At 49.1% G+C, this 22,171-nt stretch overlaps 2 protein-coding genes and 2 long non-coding RNA genes across 8 annotated transcripts in view; 3 read left to right on the plus strand and 1 right to left on the minus strand.

Annotated features, from left to right (window-relative positions):
• Positions 1-3,350: 3,350 nt before the first annotated feature.
• LOC102015212 (guanine nucleotide-binding protein-like 1) lies at positions 3,351-3,959 on the plus strand (the record flags this gene model as incomplete). The annotated part of the gene is given in 1 exon segment (XM_013504939.1): positions 3,351-3,959. A coding segment is annotated over 1 exon segment (54 nt), but the record flags the coding sequence as incomplete, so codon positions are not given.
• On the minus strand, positions 3,855-14,889 carry Tmem140 (transmembrane protein 140). Of its 2 annotated transcripts, XM_013504940.1 has the most exons (3): positions 14,489-14,889; positions 11,256-11,339; positions 3,855-5,273 (listed from the first exon to the last, which is right to left on the minus strand). In XM_013504940.1, exon 3 carries the CDS (start codon positions 5,247-5,249, stop codon positions 4,692-4,694), a length of 558 nt encoding a protein of 185 aa, XP_013360394.1. In that variant the 5' UTR covers positions 5,250-5,273; positions 11,256-11,339; positions 14,489-14,889; the 3' UTR covers positions 3,855-4,691. The 2 variants fall into 2 exon arrangements, with proteins under 2 accessions (XP_013360394.1, XP_005405550.1); XM_005405493.2 differs by lacking the exon at positions 11,256-11,339 and having other exon boundaries at positions 14,489-14,875.
• Positions 5,204-7,922, plus strand: LOC106146743. Its single transcript, XR_001231309.1, has 2 exons — positions 5,204-5,292; positions 6,571-7,922. It is a non-coding gene; the product is annotated as an uncharacterized LOC106146743 (long non-coding RNA).
• Positions 9,181-22,171, plus strand: part of LOC106146742 — a 32,344-nt gene continuing 19,353 nt past the window's right edge. The window contains exons 1-2 of one of the 4 annotated variants that reach the window (XR_001231307.1): positions 9,181-9,517; positions 15,658-15,805. This is a non-coding gene — a long non-coding RNA (uncharacterized LOC106146742). Of the gene's footprint in view, positions 9,518-15,366; positions 15,574-15,657; positions 15,806-16,905; positions 17,199-22,171 lie in introns of those variants that run through there. The other 3 variants (XR_001231308.1, XR_001231305.1, XR_001231306.1) reach the window with 3 other exon arrangements.

The raw sequence follows: 22,171 nt of genomic DNA on the forward strand, positions 1-22,171 counted from the left end.
GCGGCGGCGCGGGGAGCCGGGGCCTGCGGGGCTGCGTCCCGCCCGGGAGCTCGGGGCCGCTCCGGCTTTGCAGTGTGCAGGCCCAGCGCGGTGCCGCGTGGCCGAGTTCCAGCTTCGGGGGAGGAGCGTCCTGGGGCTTGAGCCCGGGGCTTTGTACCGAGCTGCAGCTACGGCCTTTTTTACTTGTATTTTGAGACGGGAGCTGCCCTACTTTAGTTGCCAACCTGGGTTTGAATTGGCCGACCTCCTCCTGCCTCAGCCTCCTGGATCGCTGAGATTACAGGCATGGACCCCCACAGCCCGCTTGATTTCCAGGTGTTTGTGACCCCGTGCAGGCTTATCTCCTAGTTCCTCCTCCGTGAAATGGACTTATTTATGCTGAGCACGGCCGGCACTCACATTTCTGTACCTCGCAGGCGGCGCTGAGTGCTCACTAGATGGCAGGAGGGACTTACCAGCGTCCGAATGCCACAGAAAGGAAAGGACAGTGACACGGGCCTGTTCTCTGGCTGGACGGATTAGGACGATGGTCTTTTTCTTAAATTCTGAGCAGCCATTAGGGACGAGCCATAAACGGTCACCGAATTCGGAGAAGGATTTCTTACTCTTCGGCCTGGGGGCGCTGTCCCCAGGCGGGAGCATTCGGTTGGGCGGGAGGCAGAACCTTGGAGTCTCAGCCCTTTCTCTGGGTGCGGACTGAGCTCAGCACTGAAGGCTGAGGGGAGAGGAAGGACGCCAGGTTCCAGGCCTTGCGGGGGAGGGTTCTGGACTCTGCACATCCGGGCACCTAGCCACAGTTAGGCTTCCTGACTCCTCTGGCCAGCTAAGAGCGCCAGACCGATCCTCAGGTTAGCGGGTAGGGAGGCCGGATGGGCAGACGAGAGAGGCAGCCTGGGCCGTGATTTGGGAGGGGGTTGGCAGGGCTGCCTGAGGACAGCAGCAGCAGGGACGCTGAAGAGAGGGCCCACCACCGAGCTCTGCTTCCTGGGAGCGCTGCGCTACAGGGCGGTGGTCCCCGACCTGCAGCCTGTGGAGCGCTGGGCAGTGGCTTCCTCGCCCTGACCCATCCCCTGCCTGAGTCTCTGGGCCCTGTCCACCTGGCTGCCTCCGGCCTGCCCCGCATTGCCCAGGACTTGGCTGGTGACTGGAGGCTGCTGGCTGCGAACGCACCAGACTTTCCGCTTCTTTGCAGGCCTTAAGGTTGGCTTCCACTTGGCGCGCCCAGGCCTCCAGCTGCTGGTGTGACCAGAGAGTGGGACTTGCTGTCTTAATCAGAGAAGCTGCTCAGTAAGCCCTGACTCCACTTGGTGGGGGAGATGGAGACGTTAAAACCTGAGACCAAAAAGAGGGTCCTTCCCTCGTGGATGACAGCCCAGGTGGCCGAGAAGAGGACGGTGTGCGCGAAGACCCCCAAGAGGAGGAGGACAGCGGAGCCGGCGAGGGCAGCGAGGTGGGACCAGCTCTGGCCAGGACACTTAGGAAAGGCCGGGAGGGCCCTCCGAGTGGTGCCCACTGAGACGGGCCGTGTGCCCTTGAACTCTTCCGCGGTGAGAGGCGTCCCCTGCAGACAGGCACCCTGTGCCTCTGCCGAGGCCAGCACCCTCATCGCAGACCGTGGGTTCTGCAGTTGGCCAAGCGCTCAGGTGCCAGAGGTCCAAAATGCCAATTCTCACTTGCAACAAAACCTGACCTCAAGTGGGCGGATCAGTGGACCAGGCACCAGCCAGAGCTTGGGAGGGAAGTGGAGCTGGGCAGGAAGTCCCAAGCTGTGGGGGGGTTTGGGTGGTAACTGGGGGCAGGAGGGTCTTGGGCTGCAGCTTTGAGTGGGAGGGGGCGTCCCTGCTGCTGTCCTGGGTGGGGTCCAGGCCCCCAGCACCTCCTTGGGCTCTTCCTGTTCTGTAGTGCAGGTCTGTGGAGGGTCGGGTCTCAGCCTGCTGGCCTGTATCTGCTCTGGTCCCCTGTGTGTGTTCCATGGGTGACTCTCAGGAGCCAGCTGTCCGTCATCCCCTGGACCTAGATCCAAGTGGAGGGCGGGAAACCCTGTGCCTTTCAGAGGCGCAGCAGTGCTGTCTTTGGCCAGAGGGCTGGGGATCCAGCCCTTCTGTTCTCATTTTCTTTCTCGTGAGACCTGACACCCTCTGCCCGCGTCTGTCCGTGGCTTTGTGTCTTCCAGACACCTTGCAGTGAAGACCGTGTACTGTATGAATGAGGCCGAGATGGTGGACGTGGCCCTGGGGATCCTGCTTGAGGTAAAGTCACTGGGTCGCTTCTTCACGAGAGTGGCTGAAGCTTCCCGGGGAGAACCAGCCAAGGCCTGTGGTCGCGGTCACAAGAGTGGCGCCTCAGGCTGCCTAGGGCCTCGCGCCAGGTCAGCCCACGCCTTCAGCAGCCCCTGCCTGCTCTCCCAGCCCTGCTGCCCTGAGCATCTCCTTCCAGGGGGTGTACTGCGCCCTGGTGTGACCCTTCAGGGCCGGGGCCGGGGCCGGGGCAGGGAGTGCGTGTGAGGAGCAGCGTGCACTGTGTTTGGGGTGACTGTGTATCCTGGTGTTGGGGGGGCACAGGAAGTGTTCCCTGTTGTGTTCTCAGAACGGGTCCTGCTGGGGGAGATGCTGTCTCCCTAGCAGAAGACTGAGTTTCCTCACTTCCTGAGGTGTAGTAATTGAGCCACGTCGGGGTTGTGTAGTACTCCATAGTTTCCCAGATGCTTGCATGCAGCCTGTTATCTCGTGGACCCTCACAGGGGCCCTGTGGTGTGGTAATACACAACCCCTAGTCCCAAGGAACTGTGGCACTCGGACTCGTCTTTGCTCTGCAAGGGACCTTGGGGCCCGGCAGGCTTTGTAGTCTGGGCCCCCTCCATTCTCCCTCTGCCTTTCCAGACACTTGTGCGCATTGCTTTCTTTTCTTTGCACTCAACCGTTCCTCCCCCGTCTGGCTGTGATTGGGTCCTGGGTCCCGATTTCTTCATGAGCCTGAGGGGTTTGTGTAGGGTGAGGAGAGGGTGTTGATGGTGGCTGGGAGGAGTACCTGGCCCGGTTACCCACCGGCTTTATGGTGGCTTTAGATGTGTCCCGTGTCACTGACAGACAAGCCAGGACTTGAGCTTGTGCACTGAACCTGCCTTTTCTACCACTCCACAGGGCCACACGTGGGAGAAGCCCCGGGCAGAGCCGGCTGTGGGGCGCGCTGAGAAGGCCGAGCCCTGCCCCGCCAACCCCCGGTCTCACACGAGTTCTGGTGGTGGCAGCGGGGATGAGGACAGTGGGAACGACAGGCTGGCTCCGAACCTCAGCCCTTCCCAGAGGCCTGGGACATCCACCTCCGCCTGCAGCGGGAACCATGAGCGGGAGGAGGAGGAGGAGGAGGATGTGTTCAGATATGTCAGGGAGATATTTTTCAGCTAAGGATGAGCTGCCCGCTGGGCTTCCTGCGGAGTGAAGCTGGGCTCAGCTGGGGCTGCTGCCCTGCACCTCGCTGAGTCATCTTAGCTCGGAAGCCCTATTGCTCTGGGCCTGGGGACTCCCGCACGGTGCCGGCTCCGGGCTTAACGAGTCTGACAGGCATTTGTTAAGTTACCAGCTTCCAGGGAAAATGAGGCCACGGGGTTCAGCTTACCAGAACCAAAGACAGCCTGGTACTTTTCAGGGAAGAGCAAGGCTGCAAGGCAGCCTGGGATGTGTGGGCTTTACTTAGCACAGTCTCAGGGGAGGCCTCGTCCCCAGGCAGTCTGTCGGGAGCACCAGGCCCTGCCTGCAGACAGGGAGCTGGACAGGCCTCCCCGAGCTGCCACCGTCTTCCTGTGAAGTGGGACGGGACAGGAGCGCAGAAGCCAGAGCACAGACAAAAGACCATGCCAGAGCCCACTTTTCTGTCTGTGTTCAGTGCGGCTTTTGATAGGTACAGAATAAGGAAGTCATTCTAATATGTAGATGCTGAAAAATACACAAAATCCCCCATCACGTGAGTTGTTACGCTTCTGTCCTTTTGGTTCCGGGTGGAGAAGTGAGGGAACCATTCAGTCCTGTTCCGTTTTCCTACCCAAGGATTGGGACATCGTCTCCCGAACTCCTGGGTTACATCGTGATAGTGGTTGCCGGCTGACCTCTGTGCAATTTGCTTCCAGCCCAGCGACCTTCTCAGGGGACCCTTCAAAGCCACAGAGGCGTCGCTTCGTGCCCCATGCGTTTCTGTGTTGGATCCCTCCACAGTCATTCTTGGGCCTTTGGGAGTGGCCCACACGTCCACTCGGCACAGAGCAGGGGTGGGTACTTGCTGGCCAGGGCCTGGAGATGCTAAGATGCGATCAGCATGGTCCCCTTTGTTGCCCTTTACTTTCCCTGGGCTCTGGTTTGGTGACCTGGCAGGTCAGCCTGGAAATCTACCCCATGACACACTCCTCCTCTCTCCCCAATCCTGAGTTCAGAGCAGAAATTTCCCAGGTGGGTTAATTAAAGCAAGAATCCATGTGACAGTGCGCTGCGTGGATTCAGGGTCTCGGGAGGACACAGTCCTACACTAAGAAGCTGTGGGTGCCTCACCACCCTGACCGGTCTGTTCCTTGGCCCTGGACCCCACGTGCTGGAGCCTGAGGGCAGCGTTAGCTATGAAACATGTCTGGGAGGAAGGTGCCTCTCCGGCACCTGCTGGGATGCTGGACGAACCCCTGCAGTCGTCTCTGCCCGTAGATAGGATTAGCAGGCCTCAAGCTTGCTCTTGTCCACCTTGGTCCTCGGATGGAACACAACCATGGCCCTGAGCAGCAGGATGAGTAAGGCCTGGGCCAGGAGCAGAGCTAGAAAGCCAGGCCCCAGGAGGGAGAGCCTGGCCCACTTCCATACGTAGGAGAGGAGGAGGCCCAGGCCGCCAGCCAGCATCATGGAGGACATGGCCAGGAACACCACCGCCAGCTGCCGCTCGCCCTCGTTGCCGTTGCACTGGGCGAGGACGAGGGGCAGCGGGACAAAGAGTGTGAGCACAAGGGCACCATAGGCGCCAAGCCTGGCCAGGGCCAGGCCCACCCGAGGCACCCCCAGGGCCTCCAGCTCCGGGAACTGGTGACACTGCAGGGAGCTGATGTTCTTGTCCCACAGGCAGAAGTTGTAGAAGCCGATTCTGAGGTTGGGCAGCTCCGTGAGGTTGCCGGCCTTCCAGAGGAGCGCGTAGAACAGCAGGGCGAGGACCACAGCCACGAGGGTCATTATCCCCGCGAAGGGCAGGTGCTCACCCCGCCACGCCTTGGAGGCGGCCATCTCTGTCCTGTCCTTTGCGGGGACCTGCGGGGAAGTCGCATCAGTGAGTTTCCAGCTTTCCCTCTTCCCCAGCTGCTGCTCCCCGCACCCATTTCCTGGGGCCACATTCAAAAAGCCAAGGCAGCCTCGCCCTACCCTGCCCCCACCTCACTGCCTGCAGCCAGGACGGCTTGAGTCCCAAGTGAGGGCCCTGGGCAAAAGGCCAAGCATAGCCGCATTCGGAGCATCTGAGGGCATTTCTCAGAGCATCACTGCCGGGGTGAGGGGGAAGACTCCCTGTTGGGGGGTGCCTGAAGGTGGAAGAAAGTGCTGCAGACCTGGTGGGACCATGGCCCTCACCCCAGCTACCATGACCACCTCCAGAGCGGCAGAAGGTGCTCCTGGGGGCCACCTGTCAGTCAGGTCCGGCCCGTCCTGGGCGGCGCCACTGTGTTTGCAAAGCTCTGCGGTTCAGTGGATTCTGAACCTGGGCTGGGCCCACTGCCAAATTGTCACCTGGTTCTCTCTGGGAGTGATTATGGGGCAGACAGGTTGTCACCTGGGAAGTCACCCTGAGAAGTAGCACTCATTTCTTTTTAAATGTCTACATTTTTTCCCTGATAGTAATTCTGATTAATGTACAGTGCGAGAGATTTTTAAATTGGGCGCGCGCCTGCAACTCCAGCGGCTCAGGATGCTGAGGCAGTAGGATAGAGGGTTCAAGGCCAGCCGGGGAATTTAGTGAGCGATGTTTCAACATAAAAAGGGCTGGAAGTGTAGCTCAGTGGTCTTGTCTAGTGTGTGGGAGGCCCTGGGTTCCATCCTCAGAGCTGTTAAATAAAGAAGAGCCTTTTCTCTGACCATGCACAGAGAGCCACTGCGAATATTCCCCCAATATTTTTCTTACGTGCTGCTATATTTTCACATAATCATAGTATTGAACAGAAGGCTGTTTTCACTGGATATTGGGAACATTTTCCCAAAGCTGTTAAATATTCTTCAAAAGCTTGGTTGGCACTTGCGTAATGTTCTGTGTCATGGCCACTGCGCTATTTGCTGACAGGTCGGTTCCTTTTTCCACCCTGGCCGTAGGGAAGCAGCCTGCCTGTCTGGAATGAGACTGTTGCATGGGCCGCATCTCTAAAATCACAGTCGCTAGGTCGAGGGCAGTGTGAACTTGCTCGCTGCAGACCTTCTAGGGATATATCAAAGTGCCTGTTTCTTACGCTCATTTAAAAAAATCTTTACTTTTTTTTTTTTTTTACACAGAAGGGTTTTTCTCAAATGGGCCTCTGAAATGGTAGTGTGCACACTGGCTTTCTCTCTGTGTGTTTTCCGGTAGGAATGAAACAGCCACTCCCATGGGGGTAGCAAGGAGCCCGAGCTCCAGCCTTGTGAGACACAGGCACCGGGCTGGAGACACCAAGTGAGCCTCGGCCTGGGACGTCAGGTGGGGCTCCGTAGTGATGTGAAGTGTGGCCTTTGGTGGTCCCCACCCGCGGACCAGCTTCTCCGGGACTCTTCACGACAGCCCTGCTTTCCCATAGCTGCCTGGAGGGCCGGCCTGACTCCTGACTGTACATTTGTGTTTTGGGACAGACAGGGACCAAATGGAAAAGAGAGAGAGGGGAGGAAGAGAGGGAGGGAGAGACAGAGACAGAGCATTCACAGGCCCGAATCTGTGCCAGCCACGAGAACAGAGACTTCTCAGCAGCCTTGCGGAGGCATGGGCGCGGTGGCTGGCGGTGAGCAGGGCCGTCAGGACCTCGAGGTCCCGGGATGTGTGGCCGATGCCTGGCCCTGCGGTGGCTCCTCCAGCCTGAGAAGCTCGGTGGGGACACAGACATGGAAGCAGGGGTGTCCTCCCTTCTTTCTGGAAGCATTTTTACAGGGACAGCACTTGCGGCAAGCCTTGGTGCTGCCCCTTGGGGGCATTTTCTGGGCAAAGGCTTTGAGGCCCAAGAGGCAGAAGACCCTTGTTAGAAAGGAGTTTGGAGACCCTTAAAGCAACGACCCTTGCTGCAGAAGCATCTATCAAGTCTAAAAAGTGCCTTAGTTACTTGTTACTAGACTGATGCAATGACAAGTTTTAACCAATGTAGCCCACGGTATGGACAAAGTCCTGACTATTTTGTATGATTTTACAATTTAAACAAATTTTGTAAATGCCTATGCTTGCATTTTTAATGATTTGGGCATTTTAGGATGTGGCCCGGATTGCTGGAGTGGAAACCCCAGCCCCCCTGTGCTTTGGGAAATACCCACTGGGGTGGATGTTGGGGTGCTTGTTTAAGGGATCCCTCTGTTTATCCTGTTTGAATCCTGTTACAGAGCTCAACTTTTAAAAAGTGACCATGGGCTCCCAGGAGGTGAGATTTCATCAGCCGCCTCCTGCTGCGGCTCCTGGTGGCATGACCTTTTGGAGGTTTTGAATGGACAGAAGTAAAATAAATTAGGGCCAAGGCGTGCAGGATGAGGCTTGTGGAGAGAGGACAGTCTCGGTTTCCCATTTTCTGTCTGCGCACAGAATTGCGTCTCAGCCCCTATGCCTGGAACTTGATCCTCTCCACCCTCTGGTGCCCTGAGACCGTGGATCCGCAGCCATCTGCCAAGGCCCAGCGCCTCTGTCCCAAGCCTGCTCTGCAGGGTGCAGCCTGGCCGCCTCCCGGGGAGATGCAGACAGACTCCAGCAACCTGGGTGAGGAGAGATGGAGATGAATCCTCCCTTCTTTCTGGAAGCATTTTTACAGGGACAGTATTTGACATTTGGTTGGAAATCTTGCCCGGATGTGGTGGTGCACGCCTGGAATCCCAGCGCTCAGGAGGCTGAGGTGGTAAATGACATCTACCACCACCGGCAGTGCACAGTGCGCCTTCCACAGCGGGAGGTTCAAAGTCCCGGGAGGATCACCATGGATTCGAGACCAGCCTGGGCTACACAGTGAGTCCAAGGCCAACCTGAGCTACATAGCAAGAATCTGTCCCAAAAAATAACTAAAATAAAATAAAATAAAATGGAAATCTCACAACTCGCTGTCCTAAGAACCTGCCCTGGGTTTTGTTGTCATTGTTGCTGTTTTTTGAGGCAGGGTTTCAGCATGCGGTTCAGGTTGGCCTTGAACTCACTTTGTAGCCCAGGCTGGCCGGCAGTGCTAGGATTACAGGCATGCGCCACCACGCCCAGCTGGGTCTGGTTTTTAAACAATCCCTGCAATCACGTGCTCACTGCAGTCAGCTTTTTCATTCCCTTTAATGATAATCCTGGCTTCCTGCAAAGGGCAGAGGGGAGACCTCTGAGTCACTGTGGCCATTTTTAGATGAATGTTTTCCTGTTTATAATAAATACATGCTGACTGCAGGCAACTAGAAAAATATGTGAAGAAAGGACTTTTACAGAAAAGACTAAACATCATCTACAACTTTTAGTCATAGAAATAACTATTGCAGTACATTTCCTTCTATAATGTTGTTTTAGATATCTACTGTTTCCCCCCAGATAAGGCCTAGCGAGAAAATAATCGGCCTCAAAAACTAGAGGTGAAAAATGCCAGCCAGCAGCCTATCCCTGCCTCACCCGCCTTACAGAGCAGCCACCAAGCAAGAGGACAGCGATGGCCGGTGAGGCGGGGACAGGCTGATAGCTGGCATTTTTGAGCTCTAGAGTTTTCAAGACTGGTTATTTTCTACTGGGTCTTATTTTCAGGAAAAGAGGGTAATTGGGATCACGTAAATGTGTTTGCACTTTACTTTGTGAACATCATCGTAGCATAAACATTTCTCTAAGCCATTAGAAATGTTTCCTAAATATTTAAAGGCTTCCTATGGCTGCATCATAGTTTAAAGTTTTGATAGATTATGTTTTTGTTTGTTTGTTTGTTTTTGCGATAGGGTCTTGCTATGTAGCACAGGCTGGCTTGAACTGGCTTATGTAGCCCCGGCTGGCCTCAAACTCACAGTGATCCTCCTCCTGCCTCAGCCTCCCAAGTGCTAGGATTACAGGTGTGCACCACCATGCCTGGCCTTAGATTATGTTTTATAACACTGTTTCATCATATTATAAATAGTGCTACAGCACATATGTTTGTGAGTCAATTCACCCTTCCACTAGCAGTTAGAGAGAATGACTGTCTCTCTTTTTACCCCGCTGCTTTTCTTTTAGAGACAGAGTCTGATTGTGTTGCCCAAGCTGGCCTTAAACTCCTGGGCTCAGCCATCCTCCTGCCTCAGTGTCCAGGACAGCTGGGACTTCAGGCCTGTGACGTTTTACTTGAAGATGTGCAAAGGATAAGGTAGCTTGTCCTCTGTAACACTGCATTTTCCTAAGTCTTTTGGTGTCAACTGATGAGCATTGCTGTTTTTTCCTTTCAGAGTCAGCAGTTTAACATTTTCAGGTGACTGACAACAATCTAGGTCTCTTCCCTTGTGAAATGCTATCTGCTCTTTTTTTCTTTTCTTTAAAAAAACCCCTTTTTGAGTTTTAGCTTCTGTCAGTGTGCATCCTTTAAATGCAGGCCGCGTAATTGTCACAGTAAAGCAGAATTCTCTTGCTGCATGGGGCCCCTGGCCCACAACAGAGGGGAGATTCTAGGTCCTTGTGTGGGTTGGGCCACGGTCACTGCCAGCTGTGGGGTGACGCGGCCTGAGGAGGGAGCAGATCCTCAGACACTGTCAGAGGCAGCCTTCTGCTCGCTGGATTGTTTAAGCCTCTTGTTAGGGTGATCATCCTAATAAAAGATGCTGGGATGGTGGGTGAACCTGGCACACAGTGTCACTGAATTCTAAATTATATTCTTCTCAGGTTCACATTAAGCGTGAGTCTTCCCTGGGGGCGTGGCTGGGGGGCAGTTAGGGTCCAGCGCGTTAAACACCCCTCTGGCCAGCTGCGGGCGGCTCTCGGGGCATCTCGGGCCTGTGCACCTGGACACCAGACTGAGATGCAGTGAGTGAATCACAGTCCTGGTTCTGTCCTGGCTCTGGCTGTGACCGCGCCTGCCCGGGCGGGGCCCCGGGAAGGGCTGCTCGCTTGCTTAAGACACCCAGACACCCTTCACTTGAGGTGAAGACTCAAGATGACATTTACCAGCACCCGCAGTGCACGGTGCGCCTTCCATAGCGGGAGGTTCAAAGTCCCAGTTTCCAGCCTCAGGCACAGCTGAATCTTCTTCCCTTCATGCTAAAATGTCTATTAGCTAAACATTATATAACTCTGTTGATCATACACTTACCTATAACTTGTATTTGTGTACGTGTGTGTGACAGACTGAGGCTTGAACCTAGACCTTTGCACTAAGCAAAGCTGTTAAATCGCGCAGGCTGGGCTTGAACTTGCATTCCTCCCGTCTTAGTCTCCTGGAATGCTAGGATTGGAAGCATCTGTCACCATGCCCAGCTGTAACTTCGAATTTGTCACTCACCTAATCAGGTCTTTAGGTAATATAGTATCATTCTAATATTTAGGATCCCAATAGACTCTTTCCTGTACTTCATCTTATATAAAAACAAACCAAATCCCTCTCCTTCTGTTTCCTTCTTCTGATTCACTCTGACCTGAATATTGAACGGTATGCAGGAAGCAGACTTTATTAAGCTGGGCTTGCTTGTTTTCCCCGCATATACCTGAGCTCACCAGCTCTACGCCTCTGTCCCTATATTGTCCCCAGGGCTTCACCTCCTCTCCCTAGCACGGAGCACCCTGCAAAGCCCTCCAACAGTTTTCCCCGGGAGTGGAAATCCCATGCGCTCAGCTAAGGGCTCCATGAACCCTCAGCGTCCCAGCAGAGAGGAATGGAGCGCGCAGAGAATGTCTCCTCGCTCTGCAGCAGGGAACCAGGAAGGGTTGCTGCTTCCCAGGCCCCTTCTCCGGGACAACATCAGCAGCTCTCCTGCTTCCTTAGGGTACTCAGCTTCTACCCCAATGGCTTCTCCTGTGCTTTCCCCAAATCACACGTAAGCTCAGGACCTTGGTTGGTACTTGCCATTCCCTTCACCTGGAAGACTTTGTATGAGTCACCTATCCCCTTCCCTCACCTCTTTCCGGTCCGTCCCGTCACTCTGAGTCTTGTGGCTTTGGGTCTGTTATGTCACACTCTGTGATGCACCGCCTGTCACGTTCTGTTGTGAGACTGACACATATTAGTATCTGCAAAACTGGGCCACGCTGAGTATTACACATCCGCCCTGGTCACGATGACGAAGCAGTGATTTAGGGGAGAACAAAGGAACCAAGGCAGAAATGACAGACATGGGGTAGGTGTGTGGCTCAAACGGAGGGAGCCGCTCAGGGAAGAAAAGAAGCAGGACGAAGTCAGAACAATAGGCTCTGATGGGGAGCCGGGAGAAATGTTTGTCAGTGGAGGCCAGCAGCCCTGGCTTCAGTCTTTCTGGCTGCGCACGTTTAAGATTAAGTGTATTCATGGTGTGGGTGTGGCTGTCACAAAAATAAAAAGGGAAGAAGAAAGGGAAATGTGTCACATTTCCTTTGGCCGCAGTGCCTCTGGGATGTGCGAGGTGGCGGCCCTGCCCACCACCAGGCTTTTATGGACACTGCAGTGCTAGTTCCACTTAAGTCTCCCATGCAAATACAGACAGCTTTAGCAGCAGAAACAGGACAACACCGCGAGATCGGGACCTAAAGACAGAAGCGTGAGTTTAGGCCCCCATGTGGACGCGGGCCATTGAAACAGCCGCTTAAATGGTCCCATTAATACTGACGTGCCACCTGTTCAATTGTTTGGCTGTTTATTAGTGTTTCTTTCTCTAGCAGATAACTTAACCTGAGGAAAAAGGTGACAAGAAACTGCAAGGGATAAAAAATACTCTCTAGAATTGAGACGCTGTCTGTAAACCAGGAGCTGCTGCCTTGTTTGGGTTTTATTGGCGCCCTGCACCGTGCAGGTTCCGGGAGGCTGAGATTCACCAGGCCCAAAGCAGCCGGAGGATCAGCAGTGCTAGAGACTGGTGTTGCTTCTAATCCAGCCCTCTCCCACGGTTCTGGAGACTCGCCTTCCTCTTCCACTGCGGAGGCCAGAGTCTCCCTTGTCACCCCCCCAGTGGCCCATTTGGGGGGAATCTTTTGAACCAGGGGCCCTGAGTTAGCCAGAGACACCCTGGGCAAAGAGGCACCACCCTGACTACGCTGGTGCGCTCCTTAGGAGCTGGACACCAAACACATTTTTTAAAAGATAATTATGAATGTTGAAAAGCTTTGGAAAGGAAGTAAACATTGGAGCAAGGAAGGGAAACTGGCAAGAAAAAGTAATGATTCCAGATGAAAGGGCCAGGGAAGATCTCTTTGCAAAAAGACATTTGGTTTGAGCCTATAGGAGTTTCTCTTTAACAATGGTCGAGCAATTGATGAGTTTAATTGAAAAAGGTGAAAAACAAAACAAAAACCATCTTAGGTCCTCATCTCACTCCACATACTGAAATAATTTCACAGGGTCTCAAGAACCAGCATAAAAAAATCTAGAAAAAGTTAACATTTGGTTCAAGAATGAGAAAGAATATTTTGAGTTTAAGAGCAAATAAAAATTGTACAGATTTCACTGCTTAAAAATATAGATTTCTATACTCACACAAAACACAAATGAAAAGTCACTGAGCCTGGAAAATACATACAACAAATATTAAATGACTAATAATATGTGTAAAATGTTCATGCAAACAGTTGAAGCATTAAACTTCATTAAAAATAGGCCAGAAAATTAAGAAAAGAAAGAATGCATAATAAAAAAAAGAAAAGAAAGAATGTGAAGTGGTTATCCAGCCATGAAAAACAATTCATACTTTTCTGAATGCACACAAAGACATGCCAAGTCATAAAACTGATGTGTTTCCTTATCAACTGTGCACAAACACACTTGATGATACCAAGAGTGGCAAAACTGGATTTCTCACAATGATTGAAATTTTTGTAAATTCTCTGGGAGGCACTTTGGCACAATACATTAAATACTCATCCCCCCAATAATCCTATCTTTTTGCCTTAGTAATCTCACTTTTATGAATTTATCCTTAGGCAGCAATCAGAAATGAAATTAACAACTTATATATAGCAATGTTCATCACAGCGTTATTTTGGCAAAAAGTGGTAAACAAGCAGAATTTCCAATCTGAGAAGTAAATGATGACACATTAAGATGATGAAGCACCTTGCAGCTTTTCAGAAAAGCAGGCAGAAAATTGTACTGTAATATGAATGCATCTATATAAAAATGCATAGAAAAAAGAGACTAAAGAATTATTTAAAATGTGATGCTGCCTGCGGCATTTATGGGTGATGGCATTATAAGCCATTGTTCTTTTTCTTCTCTTTTTTCATTAAAATATTCCCAGAATTATGTGCTATGGCTATGAAAAAGTGACATTTATAAAACAGACATTCGCAATCTCTGTGACTAGATAAAGCAGGGACCAAGATGGAAAGAAAGCTGAGAAAAGAGAAAATGTCTCAAACTGAAAGAAGAGTATCATACCAATTAAATCTCAGAAATGGGATTTTTGGGGGGATGAGGATATAAGAAGATGATACTGAAATGTACTTTGATTGTCCTAAAGCAAGCAAGAAAGAAATATACCTTTCCCCCTTACACAATGCATACCTTGATTTTTACAGGTGAAAAAGCGTAATGGAAGTTATTAAACTGCTAGTGGAACACCCCACATTTTAAAAAGTCTTTTTAAGATCTGCACCAAGAGAACTAAAATCCCACCGCGAGTTTCCATCAGGGCATGAGAAGCAATATCCTCCAAAGCAGGCTCTAAGAATCTCTTAGAGCCTGTTGTATTGTTTGAATCAAGACCGCAGATCCCTTTGACAGTCTTCAGGGTACACCAGAAGGTCTGACAATGTTTTTGTAACTATCAGTCATAGTTCCGCCATTGCTGGTCAGTGACCTGCTTTTGTCCAGCTGTGTATTTCGATGGACGTTGTGTTCCCAAAGCCACACACATTTATTTGTACCGACTCTGCAAGACTTTGCTGCACACAGTTAGTGTGTGTGTTTCTAGTTGATTCTACGGGTGTTACCTTCCTCGTTTTGGAGGCAGAGAGCCACTCGGTAATGCTGAAGAGTGGAGGGAAGGGGAGCAGAAGACAGTGGGTCGATCACACAGAGAAGAGACAGGGAGGAAGGGCACACACCCAGCACCCATTTTCTCCCTTGTGCCCATTGCTAGAATGCAAACTCCCTAGAACAGCACTGTCTTAGCAGGCGGAGGGCACGTGGGCCAGATGAGCCACCTGGAGGAGAGGTACTTACAAAAACAAGGTGCAGAGCCCACAGCAACACTCATGGAAAGGTGCAGCAGGCAGTCAGGTCTGCGCCGTGAGTTGTGCTTCCCGCTGGCTCTCTCAGGTCAGGCTCCAGTAAGGAGGGCAGCAGAGAGGAACCCCAGCAGACGAGCTCCTGGTGTCCTGCTTGCATTTGCAGTTGCGTCTGAGTAAATAGCCCTCTGAGCTTTGGTACATTTGTGCTGATGTCACTATCAGCTGATTTTACTTTCGTTTCTTAAGTTGCCCGGGACTTTTCAGAACTGAAGAATGTAAACAACTTCTTGCGCCCCAGAATAGTCTACCCACAAGGGCCAGCTGATCTGGAGCCAAATGAGGGTCTTGGTTATGTCACACAGTGGCTCTGGAAAGGAGAGTAGAGGCAGAACTCGCACAGCTCCCAGGGATTTAAATTCCCAGCTAAAAACAGCCTGGACTGTCACACAGCAGGGACCTTCCAGACCTGGCCCACAGGCTCAGCAGAGCAGCAGAGGCGGGGGTTGGGGGCAGGTCATTTCCTACTCATTCCACTGGGGAGCAGCTAGCCCCGTTCCAATTCTAGTTCACCTTTTCAGAAATGAGCTTTGTAAGCTGGGAGTGGTGGCTCACACCTGTAATAATCCCAGCACTCTGAGAGGCTGAGGCAAGAGGATCTCAAATTTAAACCCAGCCTAAGCATTTGAAAGACTTAGTGAAGCCTTGTTTTGAAATAAAAAAATAAAAGGTTGGGCATGTAGATTAGTACAAAGGTCCTGGGTTCAATACCCAGTGCCGACAAAAAAATTAAAAACAAAACAAAACCAGAAACAAAAACCAGCTTTGTAACGATGACTGGCTTCTCTGGACATAAAACTCTGTCTTCTTAGCATTCTCACTAGGTTGTTGAGATCCGTATTGTAGCAGCTGGAACATGGATTTCACTTCAAAACGGGAGCAGAACAATGCTTTTAGTTTGCGATCAGAAGAACCTGTCAACTGAACAAAGTTCAGCGTCAGCGATCTGCCTTAAAGATCCCGTTGACCGTTTGACCTTGGCTGGCTAAAACTCACATGGTGGACAGATAAGACTATTAGGTCGAGAGCCAAAATTATCTTGGTTTGTTTTGGGTTCTTTAATGACTACTTACCTTAACTTTTGTATCTGACCTAATGTTCTAGACACTGTCAGGGGAACCTCTTGCTACCTATCTCCAGGCCTGGCTGACCTCAACCTCCACCGACTTTAAAGCTAAAAATGCAACCACATCTGAAAAATGGCAGAAAACTCTCCCTGACCCGCCTCTGAGCACCTGCACCAGCGTAACTGGTAAATGTACTGATTCCTGACTTTCTGTTCTGCCACTATAAAAGCTCATGTAACCTCTTCCATGGGGCAACATGATGTTCAGGGTCATTTGAATCCGTGTTCTCTGGCCATGGTCACTCATGTTTAACTCAGGATAAACTATTTTCTCATCTCTTGTAGAGCAGAGCCATTATTTTATGTTGACAGACTCCTGGCCAGAGTTTAAAAATCACTTTCTTTGCCAAATGCTTCAGGTTCCTCTTCTTTTCCCCTTGACCCCCTACACAAGGCCAGAATCTCACTTCACCACCACCCTGGGATCCCCTTTGCCCCTGTGCTAGGTTAGATCTCCTATTTCCTTTATCACAGGCTCTTCTTTCTTCTTTTTTTCTTTCTTTCTTTCTTTCTTCTGTTCTTTTTTTCTTTCTTTTTTTCTTTCTTTCTTTCTTTCTTTCTTTCTTTCTTTCTTTCTTTCTTTCTCTTTCTTTCTCTTTCTTTCCTTTTCTTTCTCCTCCCTCCCTCTCTCCCTCCCTTCCTTCCTTCCTTCTTTTCTTTCTTCCTTTCTCTTTCTCTTTTTTTTTTGGTACCAGGAATCAAACTCAGGATGCTCTTGCCAGGCAGGCACTGTGCTGCTGAGCTACATCCCTCGCCCTTCTTCCTTGATTTATTCAACTTTGGTGGAGTAAGAGTCCCGAGAAATGGGCACATCAAAGTTAATTTTTTGAGAACTTGCAAAACTAAAATTCCCTTTATTCTACTCTCAAAATCGATCAAAGCAGGACACGTGTTTTGGGGTGAACACAACTTTCCTTTATAACTGTGAGGGCCTTGTTCTGTTCCATGTCCCTTTCCTGTTACTGTGGAAGAGTTTAAAGTCATCCTGCTGATTGGCTCCCACGATAGCCTCCTCTATTATGGTCATCCTGTCAGCTTCTTGCCTTAAAAAAGTTCTTTGAGGAGGTTTTGAGAGAGGGCGAGAGAAATTAATGTGTATCCAAGAGGCCACTTTTAACTGTAACTCTGAAACATTTCTGTTACTCTTTGTCTTTCCCTTTCTTTCCCTTTCATTTTCACCGCCCATGAGCTTGCTTAGGTAATCCAGCTGGCCTGCGGTTGAGCTTGTTGCATTTGTCAAGCTACTGACTTCCTTTGAAGTGCTTACCACCCAAACCTCCACGGTAGGGGCAGCCCTGAACTTGTGCACGTGCTGTCCCAGACAACCCTGTTTATGTGGGAGGCTTCAGAGCGCCCTGTTTTGTGGCAGCCTCCTCTGCAGGGAAAGTGTCTGAGCTACTGGCCAGGACGTCCGGTTCTGCTCTCACAGTGACATAGCTGCTTTCTGGGTCCCGTGCCTGGCGAGGCTGTGACCAATTCTCACAGGGGACCCTGGCCCTGTGAAGGAGGTGAGGCAGAGGTAACAGGGCTGCTCTCTTCTGCTGAACCTGGGGAGGAAGGTACCTTGGCCTGTGGTTAGGGGGAGGAAGTGGGGTCCCCGACCTCCTCCTGACTGCACTTACTTGAAATTTAGCCTCTGCAACTCAGAGTTGGTGGCCTCTCCTGCCCAGGGCGAAGACATTACCCTGGAGGGGGACCTGGGAGGACTGCCCTCTCCTCTCTCTTAGCGGAGTTTTCTCCCATTGAACTGGGGTGAAGCGAGGGAGTGGCTTGCGGTTTAAGGGCCTCAAACCCCTCCTTAGTGTTTACCAGAATATAGTGAGTGTTCTTAAATGAATAGCTCTTCATTTGATGTAGGTGTTTAGAACAGTTTTTGGACTTTAAATTGGTTTTTCTAAAAAGTATGATTTGATTAGTTTTGTTTTTTTTCATTAAAGAGTAGGTGAGGAACCTGCTATTCTCTTTTTTTTTTTTTTTGATATTGGGAATCGAACTCATGACCTTGAGCTTGCCAGGCAGGCGCTGTGCCGCTGAGCTATATCCCGGGCCTTGAACCTGCTATTCTAGAACTGGATTGCTGTTCATTTATTAATTTTTGTTTTTCTTAAAATTAAAGACTTCATTTTTTAGAATAGTTGTAGGTTCATAGCAAAATTGAGAGGAAAGCATGAAGATTTCCCATCTAACCCCTATCTATTTAGGTTTGCATTTTAAGTGAAAGTCTATGGTCCCGTTTGAGTGGGTGAATTATTCATGTATTTATTTACTGGTGAAGGGTATAAGGTCGGTGTGGATTTGCCTTTTTGCATATGGATATTCATTTGTTCCACTGCCATTTGTCAAAAGGACTGCTGATAAATTCCACTGTATTGCCTTCACTCTTTGTCAAGGATCAGTTTTTTTTTTTTTTTTTAATGCAGTTCAGGCTGTCCTTGAGCTCACTTTGTAGCCCAGGCTGGTCTCGAACTCACAACGATCCTCCTGCCTCAGCCTCCCGAGTGCTGGAATTACAGGTGTGCGCCACCATGCCTGGCTGTCAAGGATCAGTTGATTGTATTTATGTGGGTCGTCTTCTGGCTTTCTGTTTCACTGATCTGTTTTTCTATTCTTTGCTACTACCATACTCTGTTGATTACTGTAGCTTTATAAGAAGTCTTGAAGTTGGGTACTGTCAATCCTCTTTTTCTTTTCTTTCAATATTGTGTTAGCTATTTGGGTAAAATATAAAATTTAAAATCAGCTTGTTAAAGGCCACAGAATGATTTGATGGGATTTTGATTGGGATTGATCTATAATTCAAGTTGGGAAGAGCTGATATCTTGACAAATTGAGCCTTCCTATTTATGCATATGAACTGTCTCTGTTTATTTACTTTTTCTTCTGATAGAGGTTTATAGTTTGCCATATAAAAGGTCTTGACATCTTGTTAGATTTACACCAAGTATTCTTTTTTTTGGTGCTAATGCCACTGACATACCCACTTCAAACTCCAGTTGCTCATCGGTGGTACTGTATGTGAGACAGCAACTTACTACGATACGTTAACTGCTAGTTTTCCACTGCTGTGGCAAGTGCCTGAGAAGATCAACTTAGGAGAAGAAAACATTTATTTTGGCTCATGATTTTGGAGGCTGTAGTCCATGGTCTCTTATCCCTGTTGCCTTTGGGCCTGTGGGGATGCAGAACATTGTGGTGGGGAGTGCTCACTTCACAGCAACCAGGAAGGAAGACAGGTGAAGGGGGTCAGGTCCCAGTACCCCCCAAGGGCACACTCCAGTGACCCAACTTTCTTCCCTCAGTACTCTACTACTAGAGTTTCCACCACCTTCCAATAGTGCCTTCCCGAAGACCAAGCTTTAACAATGGCCCCTGGGGAGATATTAAGACCTCAACCATGGTCTGAACTTTGTGCCTCAAGATCTTGTATCATCACCCGCCACTTCCAGAAAGCTTTGCTGCTCTTTGGGATTTTCTACATAGACAAGTGTGTTATCTATGAACAAACGCAGCTATATGTTTTCCTTCGCAAGCTGTGTATCTTTTATTTCCTTGTCTGATTGAATTAGTTAAGACTCCCAGTCTGATGTTGAACAGGAGTGGTGAGAGTGGACATCCTGATCTCTGTGTTCATTTTAGCAAGAATCATAATTTTCTTTTATATTTGTAAAATCAACTTGAGATTTCTCTTCACTCCTCGTTTGATGTGACTTTGTCTTACTATGAAAGGGATAGGCTTTTGCCAAATACAATTGCTGCACTATGGATGCAGATCTCTCTTCTGTTGATGTAATAGATTACACTGATTTATGAAAATTTTTTTGAGACTGGATCTCGCTATGTAGTTCAGGCTGGCGTTGAACTCACTATGTAGCCCAGGCTGGCCCGGACCTCACGGTGATCCTCCTGCATCAGCCTTCCTGATGCTGGGATTACAGGTGTTCTCCACCACACCTTGCTTGATATATGAATTTTGAACTAACCTTGCCTAAGTAGAATAAATCTTACTTGGTTATTATGTTGGTTTGGGGGATATTTTTTGCAAGGGAAACTATATATTACAGGACACATATTTTATAAGATTATTTATAATAGTCACCCAAAGAATGATATACAAGAGAGTGCAGGAAATCTGTCCACACAACATAGACCAAGAATCTACCTAAGGGTCTGGATCCTGTGATAGTGTCCTGCATGAGTTCAACTTAAGACGTAGAGCTCATAACAATTCTTCCCACAAATCCAACTGGAGGCCCAGAGCCCAGAACAATATCTCATGCAGGCCTGTTTCATGGATCTGTGCTGCGAAGGCCCAAAGGTCAGTGGTGAAATCTAGCAAGTCTGTGCCAGCGGGATGAAGGATCTGTGCCAGCAGGCTGAGGGATCTGCACTGGAGCGAGGAAGCGACACTCAGAAGAACCAGAGATCGCCACAAAATACTACAGCCATCCTCAGCAACAGTGATATCCTGAGCTCCTCTGATGATCAAGATGGCCGAGTTTCCATCAGGCAAGCCAACGCAGCAAGCTTCTCCAGGAGGCTGGCAGTGCACCATCTTCCCCTCTGGAGCCAGGAAGCGATGCTCAAAGTGAGGACCAGAGCTCCCCCAAAGTGAACTGAAGCCATTCTCAGTGCCAACGAGGTCCTGAGCTTCTTGGAGGATGAAAACAGCCAAGTTCATCAGGAAAGTCAGCATGACGAGCTCCTCCAAAACCACCAACAGCTCCTTACAGCTTCCACCAGCTCCCAACAGCCTCTCAGCTCCCAACAGCCTCATTTCTTCTTCTCCAGTTCTGCCTCTTCTGCTGCTGGCAAACAGACCCCAGGTGGGCCTCCCACACCCAGCACCATGCTTACTCAGTTCAGCTGGGGGTTATAAGTTGACCACCAGTTATCAATCCACTACAGTTATGTTGTATACTTTTTAAAAACTATATTACTGAGTGAAATTTTCAAATATTTTGTTGAGGATTTTTGCATCTATATTTTTGAAAGATATTGGTTTATAGTGTTTCTTTCTTGCAATATCTTTGGTTTTGGTGTTAGGATATTGGCCTCATAGGATATGTTAGGATATTGGCCTCATAGGATATGTTAGGATATTGGCCTCATAGGACATGTTAGGATACTGGCCTCATAGAAGAGATTGAGCAAAGTGGTGTAATTTCTAACTGCTTGGTAGAATTCATCAGGGAGTTCATCTGGGTCTGATAATATCTCATTGGCAGGTTTTAATTCATTGCTTCAGTGTTTAAAGTAAACAAAATCAAATTGTGTATTTCTCCTTGTGTGAGTTTGGAAAATTATGCAGTTCAATGAATTGATCCACTTCATCTATATTATCAAAATTTGTGGGCAGGGAATTGTTCACAATATTCTTTTATTATCTTTTTTAATGTCTAGGGGCTTAGTAGTTTCTAATATTTCTGACATGAGCAATTTGTGTTTTTTGTTTCCTTGTAAATTGCTCTTTCCTTGTAAATTTTCTGTTTCCTTGTAAATTGCTAGAGATTTACAAATTTTATCGATCTTTTTAAAGGAAAGCTTTCTGTTTCATAGATTTTGTTTCACGGCACTGTGGTTCCTGCATGAAAACAGTGACTCTGTGACCTACAATACCACTTCTGTGGTCACAGTCAAGTCAGCTATCAGAAGACTGAAGCAATTAAAAGACCAGCTCTACTATTTGAGACATCCCTAGCTTATAAGTATGTTATTTAATCTCCAAGTGTTTGGGGGATTTTCACTTTGTTACTGATTTTCAGTTTGATCCTGTTGTTACCTGAGAGCATACTTTGTATGATTCCTATTATTTTAAATTTGTTAAGCTGTTTTGTTACATACAGTGTGATCTGTCTTGGTAAATCCTCCACATGAGTTTGAGAAGAATGTGTATGCTCTTATTGGTTGGTGAAGTACTTTATAGAAGTCAATTAGATTTAGCTGACTGATAGTTGCTGACTGTTCTGTTGACTGGCTCTGTCTATTGCTGACAGAAAGTAGTTGAAGTCTTCAACTCTTCATGGTGAATTTAAGCTGGGCGTGGTGGTGCACACCTGTAATACTAGCACTCAGGAGCTTGAGGCAGGAGGATTGCTGTGAGTTCGAGGCCAGCCTGGGCTACAGAGTGAGTTCAAGGCCAGCCTGGACTACACAGTGAGACTTTGTCTCAAAAAATATAATGAATTCATGTGTTTCTCAGTGTTTGCATCAGATATCTTAATGCTGTGTTGTTAGGTGTATATACATTAAAGATTGTTATATACTCTTTGAGAATTGATTTCTCTTTATCTTGGATAATTTTTCTTGCTCTGAAATCTGATTTGCCTGAAATATAGCTACTTAGATTTATTTTAGTTAGAAAGGTTAGGTATGGTATATATCTTTCTCCATCTCTTTAAATCTATCTTTATATTTAAACTGTATCTTGTCAAGGAAGAGCTTACCTTTTTATCCTGACAATCTCCTGTCTTGTACTTGCTGTATTTAGACTAT

The sequence above is a fragment of the Chinchilla lanigera genome, unplaced genomic scaffold (assembly GCF_000276665.1).
Source record: "Chinchilla lanigera isolate Chin_1 unplaced genomic scaffold, ChiLan1.0 scaffold00093, whole genome shotgun sequence".
NCBI classification, from domain to species: domain Eukaryota; kingdom Metazoa; phylum Chordata; class Mammalia; order Rodentia; family Chinchillidae; genus Chinchilla; species Chinchilla lanigera.

Bases quoted from the DNA above. Each gene is read 5' to 3' on its own strand.
- Tmem140 (XM_013504940.1), bottom strand. From the start codon at position 5,249: ATGGCCGCCTCCAAGGCGTGGCGGGGTGAGCACCTGCCCTTCGCGGGG.